Below are 7,202 nucleotides of genomic sequence, written 5' to 3' on the forward strand. Positions count from 1 at the left end.
ATAAGGCCAAAATGAAGGCCACTAATATGGATACGTTGAAGTTAACCAAAAAATGATAACGACAACAATAAAGTTCAAAGTTACGGAATAGCCAACTAGCCGTTATCTATACAATAATGTAACAGTCAACAAAGTAAGATTTTAATGACCACTCAGAAATCACTAATTCAGAGAAATATCTTGATATCGATACATATCTCTCTGGGATTTATAGATCAACAAATTAGAAAAAACACTTTATATTATAGTGTATTTTAATATATGTTCCATTTTCAAAAGTTATTATCCATTTTACTATAGACAGCTGTTTGTAATCGAATCTATTTAAGTAATCGATTAATTGAAAATTCTTCATGTGAATGACATTTGGTTCATCTCTTATAGAGTTGCATTAGTAAAGTAGATTTTTAAAAGGAAACAAATCATACTTATAATATCTATAGGCCTATCGTCAGTGAAGTGAAACACAAAATTATGAAATCTCAAGTTTAGTGAGCAAATTATGCCTACACTTTAGTGAACAAAGTTACTCAAAAACTTCGCCGATGTTGGTAAAAAGAAAGTATTTCTTTCTGTCTCAATATATGTGACACTCCTTTTATAATTATGAAAAGGAGTATCATAATATCATATTTCTACATTCAAGAATAATTTAACTTTTAAATTACCTATCTTAATGATAGTAGTAATGTATAGTTACATAAATATTTAAAATTTATTTAAAATTATAAATTTTATAAAAAAAATTATTTATAAATTAAAGTTTCGTGTTCAATCAAAACAGCCACATAAATTGGAGCAGAAGAGTATGACAAAAAAGTTTCATGTTTTATTTTTATTTTTTTATGACTAGCAACATATAAAGCTTAAACAAATGGTGTATGGAGTATAATATATGCATAGACAACTGTCGTGAAAACCAACCAAAATACGGAATCGACGAAGTCCACCTCCAGCTTTTCTTCTCACACGTCTTTGCAGTTTTCACTCTGTTTCTTTTTAAAAAAATTCGTATAAGTCAATGTTATCCTTAAGTTAACCAAAGGTTAATGATTCCCTTTTCAGCTTCCTTCCTAAGAGGTTACTTTCTTTGTAATACTGGATATAAGTAGTGGATAGCCACATATATCACTCAACAAAAACTCAAAACTCAACAAGAATTCTCCAAAGTTGGAAACTTTTTGTCCCAGAAATTTATGACCAGTCATGTCTTACACAAAACCAAACCCAATTCCTCTTACTGTTACACTTACTTTGTTCTTATTATCTGCAGTCTCCTTTTCTTTCGTTAATGGGACTTCTCCGGTTGATGGTAAGCCATTTTTTTTCCCCTCAAATGATCTTTTACTAAATGGGGTCGTTAGTTACTTAGGATTATTCTTGTTTTCTCCTAAAAGTTGTAATCTTTTACTAAATGGAGTTGGTAATTACCTAGAAGTTAGGATTATTCTTGTTTTGCCCTTGAAGTGTCTGTCATCTTTTACTAAATGGGGTTGCTAATTACCTAGGATTGTTCTTGTTTCTTGCCTTAAAGTTGTAATCTTTTACTGAATGGGGTCTCTAATTACCTAGGATTCCCTTGAAGTTGTAATCTTTTACTAACTACCTAGGAATATTCTTGTTTTCCCCACTGTTTCTTGTGAGTAGGTGTTTCCAGTGAGCCAATATATGGTGTGGTTTCATCAGGAAGTAAAAGGCTTCTGGCGGAGAACAATGGTACTGGAAACTCATCTTTAGTACTGGCTGCTGAAAGAACCCATAGACAAGATCCACTTGAAGATAGGAAATACTATACTGGTGGATGGAACATCAGTAACAAACATTATTGGGCTGTAAGATTTCTTTTCAGCATTTAATCATATTAACTGGACCTAATTCTGTTGAAATTTGGTTTTTGTTTAAAAAATTGGTAACATTCACTGAAGGTTGGTTTAGAATCTTCACATTTGATTTTTCTTATGGTTCATCTTAACATTGCTTTGAGTGTTTGGTTCAAAATCTTCACATTTGATTTTTCTTATGGTTCATTTTAACATTGCTTTGAGTGTTTTTTTTTTTTTTTTTTTTATCAAGACATTGCTTTGAGTGTTTTTAGTGTTTGTTCATATGTGTTAGCAATTGAGAAACATGATTGTGCATTTATTTAGGGACGGAAGAGTTCTGCAGATAGAGAGAGAATATGACCCCAATAATTCTTGTAGTTACAGCATCCTTGTGCCGTATCATGTTGTTTGCTCTTAAAACTCTTCAGAGACTGGCATATGCCGGCTTCTTGACTTTACAAATTACACACACAGCTGGCCTTTTATAGGAGTTTTATTTACTTTTTACTTTTAGAAATGGATTTCACTTGAAGATGAGTTTCTCATTCTAAACTCCGTTATGATTTTCATTTTCTTGGATTTGTTGGCAGCTGCGATCTGCTTGTTAAGTTCACTTCAAACAAAATTTGTAGAATTTATCAGGATGTTCTGTTATGTATTATCTGGTTTTATTATCATATATGCCAATATTCCATGTTTTCAGTCATCTCTTCATTCTTTTGAGATTATATGATTTGACGACCTTGTGACTATCTGATAAAAGCTTTTCTTGACACAGTCAGTTGCTTATACTGGTGCTTCTCTTTTCCTCATTGCTTTATTCTGGTTTGTGGCGTGTGGCATTTGCTTGCTTCTAGTTTGTATCTGTTGTTGTTGCTGCCGGAGAGGACGTTATGGTTACTCTCGAACTGCTTATGCACTTTCTCTTATATTTCTCTCGGCGTTCACCATTGCTGCAATGTAATCACTCTACTCTATACCATCTCTTTTCATTACAAATCGATTCGTTGTATGACTTTGTGACTTATATCTGCTATGGTATATCAGAATTGGTTCTGCTTTTCTGTATACCGGACAAGGGAGATTTCATGACGGTACAAAACATACATTGGATTATGTTGTACAACAAGCAGGATCAACGGTTGGCAGTTTAAGGAATGTGTCAAGCATTCTGGCTGTTGCCAAGCACACTAGAGTTGGTCAATTCTCTCTTCCTCAAAGTGTTCAAGACAACATTGACAAGGTTGACACCAAGATTAGCTCGGCTGCTGAAACTCTTGAAACGGAAACTGAGAAGAACAAGAAGGATATCATGATGATCTTAGACGATGTGTAAGCACTTACTGGCAATTCATTGAAGTCCTGTGAACTATAATAAACTTGTGATGTCTTACTAATTGTCATGCTGGTATGCACTGCAGGAGGCTAATTCTTGTCATTGTTGCTGCTGTAATGCTTGCTGTGGCCGCGCTTGGTTTCTGTAAGTTTTATGCCCCTTCAAAGTTAATACTCCCTCCATTCCATAATAAGTGGTTTTTTAGGCTCAAGCACACCCTTTAAGAAATTGCTCACTCCTAGAAAATTAGGAGTGTTTTTACTAACTTACCCCTAGTCAAGTTTTACTACTTCTTAGAAAAAGAAACGGTAGCTAATGAATCTTGGCTATTTAAATAAGGGTAATCTTGGCAAAATCTGCCCAATTCTTGAAATCCTAAAGCACCACTTATTGGAGAAAATGACAAAAATGGTCCTTTATGTTTGAGGTAGGTTCAAAATAGTCCCTTAAGTATACACTTAACAGTTTTAGTCCAATATTTACCGAACACCGTTTGTTAGATATGATGGGAACTATGAACAAAAATATTTAGCGAAAATTCACATTTAGAAGTACAATTTTTGTAGTTTCTGCTATATTCAATTTATTTCGTGTGTCTGGTGAAACTTTTTGAGGTGTAATTTTTGCTATTTTTTTCTATCTTCTTAGTCTCTAGTGTAGTATTTTGAGTTGCATATTTTAGGATTTGATGGGACTTTCTTGGTGTTATAGTTTAACCTTTTTTTTTTTCAATTGTTTCCGTCACATCTGACATATAGAGTTCGATAAATATTTGAGGGAGACTAAAAGTGTTAAACTTTGACAAACTTAAGGACCAAAACTGTTAAGTGCGTACTTAACTGACTATTTTGAACCTACCCTCAAACATTTGAGACTAATTTTGTCATTTTCTCGTACATATTGACCGGCAATGATCCTTCCTTACTCTTGTTTGACAATCTGCTGCAGTGTTCTCTGTACTTGGCCTGCAGTTTCTCGTATACATGTAAGTGCTATTACCAGAGCAGACACTTCTCCTGATAACAAGGAACCTATTATATTTTTGAAAGTCTAAAGCACTGTTATTGTTTGCAGCCTAGTCATCATAGGCTGGATCCTTGTTGCAGTCACATTTATCTTATGTGGTGCATTTCTTGTTCTTCACAAGTAAGTAATTAAATTGAGGTCTACTGTTATCTGTCCTATCGTACTTCTCCATCTCTGATGTGCGAGCACCTCTACGCCATCCTTCCATAACAAAATAAATAGATAGAAAAGACTAATAAAAAGAGGTAAATTGTACCCCTTTTGCACATCAAATTAATAATACGGCTGTTACGCGGCCTCTACTACATAATAACTTTATGTTTTCAAGCTCCTTATGTAGTATTGTCTTTAACATATACAAATTTATTACTCCAGTAAACATCTTTTCTTCTAATATTGAAACATAGATCTTTTATTTTCTACCCACCACAACGCATTCTTACATGTGTTCTTTCTGGTTCATAATTCTTCAAAGTACAAACTTATTTTTTAATACCGCGACCTTCTGTTTTTGTTGTTCAGTTATGTACTTCAATTTTAACATTTTTTGTCTTTTAAGTGCAACGGGGGACACATGCGTGGCCATGGATGATTGGGTAAAAAACCCATCAGCTCATACAGCACTCGATGATATAATCCCTTGTGTGGACACTGCTACTGCCCAAGAAACATTGTCTCAGAGCAAAGAGGTCACCTACCTATTGGTTGGAGTGGCTAACAGGATCATCACCAATGTTTCAAACATCAATCTGCCTTCAGGTGTTGGTTACAACCAATCTGGTCCACTGGTCCCTAACCTCTGCAATCCGTTTAATTCGGACAAGACAGACCGGAAATGTGCGAGTGGTGAAGTGGAACTTAGCAATGCTACACAGGTAATATGAACATCTTTCACTTCAAGAAAACAAACAGTGAAGATAGATAAAATTTTGATCCTCCCTCAGGCGCCTATTTGGGTTATAAGTGACTTTATAAGTCCTTTTCCATTAAGTCAGACACCATGTTTATGTTTCAGAAACTTATGGTTCGAAATGAAGAAACAACACTTAATTGGGATTCCATTTCGTATGGATTATATGCTTCTATTCTGTTACTTGCGCAGGATGGTAGGAGAGATGGGGAAAATCTGTTTACCTACCGGTAGGAGTGTCAAAAGGGCCGGTCGGATCGGATATGTGCGGGTGGAAAATGGGTTAAACAAAAAAGGAGAAAATATCAGACCCGCCCACATTTAACATGGATAAAAATTGGGTTAACTGACAGATAATATGAATATCCATACTATCCATGGTTTCAGGAATAATCATGTGAGAATAAAAGCTAAAAGCCAAAATAAGCTTAGACTCCCGGAAAGCAAAAACTCATGAAAATAATAAGCAGACAAATGGGTATTGATAATATGGATATCCATATTATCCATATGGAAATCCATTTTTTTAGTGGATAATATCCCTATTTAATCCATTTTTAAAAAGTTAGTTCTCCAACCCATGTCTAATGGGTCGGATTGGTCGATTAGTTGTTTTTTTTTAACCATGTTGCCAGTCCTACCTACCGGTTAAGTGTATTGAATAATTTCTATTGTATTAATGCAGGTTTGGAGGAATTATGTCTGCCAAGTTTCAGCAAGCAATGTGTGCACCACTGTGGGCCGTCTGACCCCTTCTATGTACGACCAAATGACTGCTGTAGTTAACGTTAGCAACGGCCTGTATCATTCTGGACCTTTCCTTAGCGAACTACTTGACTGCACTTTCCTTCGAGATACCTTGACTGTCATTCACAATGACCATTGTCCTGATTTGAAACAATACAGTAAGTGGGTCTACGTTGGTTTAGCTCTAGTCTCAGCTGCAGTAATGCTCTCACTCATTTGTTGGGTACTATACGCAAGAGAGAGGCGTCACCGGAAATATACCAAACTTGTTGATGCTACATCTGGTCAAGAATCTTTGGAAGGGAAAAGGCTGGGGTGATTTTTCAAATATTTTGGACCTCTTAGAGAGCAGCAAGACATTTGTTTATTTTCTGATGTATATAGTATGGCTAATACCAGTTATATCTGCAGTATATTCCATGCTTTTAAGTACGACATGAGGAAGACGTGAACTTTATAGTATGTTTGTTTATGACAAGTCGATTAGGGACTTGTAGGGATTGCTAGAAGTTGTTCATACACGACGCTAGGATTGATGCAGATTGTTGTGTGTATACAGGACATGGACATCAAATTTTGTGTTTATATAACGCCCCTCTCGTTTATTGCATTAATTTCGTTTAGCTTATTGAGCATACGTAATTTGTTTAGCCTTACACCCATTCCAGGTATCAGATACATTGGCGGATTATTTTGAAACTTAGAGGACTGTTTATTCTTCGAACGTTCATCTTAATTAATGCTTATATCCACATACATGTAGATGTGTAGTTTGTTCCATTTAAATAGTATATCAAGGTCAAGATTCTGTTTCTCTTATAAGGGACAAATGTTTAAAGTAATTCAGCAGATACATTTTAACAACACTGTAAGGCAAGCTGATAACGATACATTGCTCTTGAAAATTAAAATGCATCTTACAAAATGAATATTTATTAAGGAAAGAAAATAAAATTGACGAGAATAAATCGAATAGTAAATTACATTGAAAGGTGAAACAGCCAAAGATTGTAGTAGAGTCATATTTGGTAGGAAATGTTTTACATACTTCTACGGTGAAATTTCCTAGCGCGAATTAGAATTAATCGAGCCCCAAATCGATGTAGAATATCGAATAAGAAACAAAATTATATACTGCAACTGAAGACATTGTGCGTCATGAAATGCGTAAAAATCGCTCTTCATTGCTACTCCATAGCCCATAGACATGCAGTGAATCTGCGAGCTTACAAAAATAAAAAATAAAAAGTAAGGGACAAACGTTAATTCTGTGTGCTAGATCCCTGTTACGGCAAGATTTTTCAAGACAAGCTTCAGTAAGGCACATGTTGGATCTATATGCTCCTTTTTTCTTTTCACT

General features: G+C 34.9%; 1 protein-coding gene across 1 annotated transcript; it reads left to right on the forward strand.

The window, feature by feature from the left end:
• Positions 1–924: 924 nt before the first annotated feature.
• LOC132633057 (uncharacterized) lies at positions 925–6,456 on the forward strand. The gene is made up of 9 exons (XM_060349252.1): positions 925–1,312; positions 1,648–1,832; positions 2,602–2,783; positions 2,871–3,155; positions 3,245–3,303; positions 4,108–4,144; positions 4,234–4,305; positions 4,745–5,060; positions 5,781–6,456. Exons 1-9 carry the CDS (start codon positions 1,207–1,209, stop codon positions 6,159–6,161), a joined length of 1,623 nt encoding a protein of 540 aa, XP_060205235.1. The 5' UTR covers positions 925–1,206; the 3' UTR covers positions 6,162–6,456.
• Positions 6,457–7,202: the final 746 nt, after the last annotated feature.

Source organism: Lycium barbarum, chromosome 3 (genome assembly GCF_019175385.1).
Source record: "Lycium barbarum isolate Lr01 chromosome 3, ASM1917538v2, whole genome shotgun sequence".
In the NCBI taxonomy this organism is placed as follows: domain Eukaryota; kingdom Viridiplantae; phylum Streptophyta; class Magnoliopsida; order Solanales; family Solanaceae; genus Lycium; species Lycium barbarum.

Bases quoted from the DNA above. Each gene is read 5' to 3' on its own strand.
- LOC132633057 (XM_060349252.1), top strand. From the start codon at position 1,207: ATGTCTTACACAAAACCAAACCCAATTCCTCTTACTGTTACACTTACT. The intron at 1,313-1,647 runs GTAAGCCATTTT...TCTTGTGAGTAG, and splicing joins TGGGACTTCTCCGGTTGATG to GTGTTTCCAGTGAGCCAATA. The intron at 3,156-3,244 runs GTAAGCACTTAC...TATGCACTGCAG, and splicing joins ATGATGATCTTAGACGATGT to GAGGCTAATTCTTGTCATTG.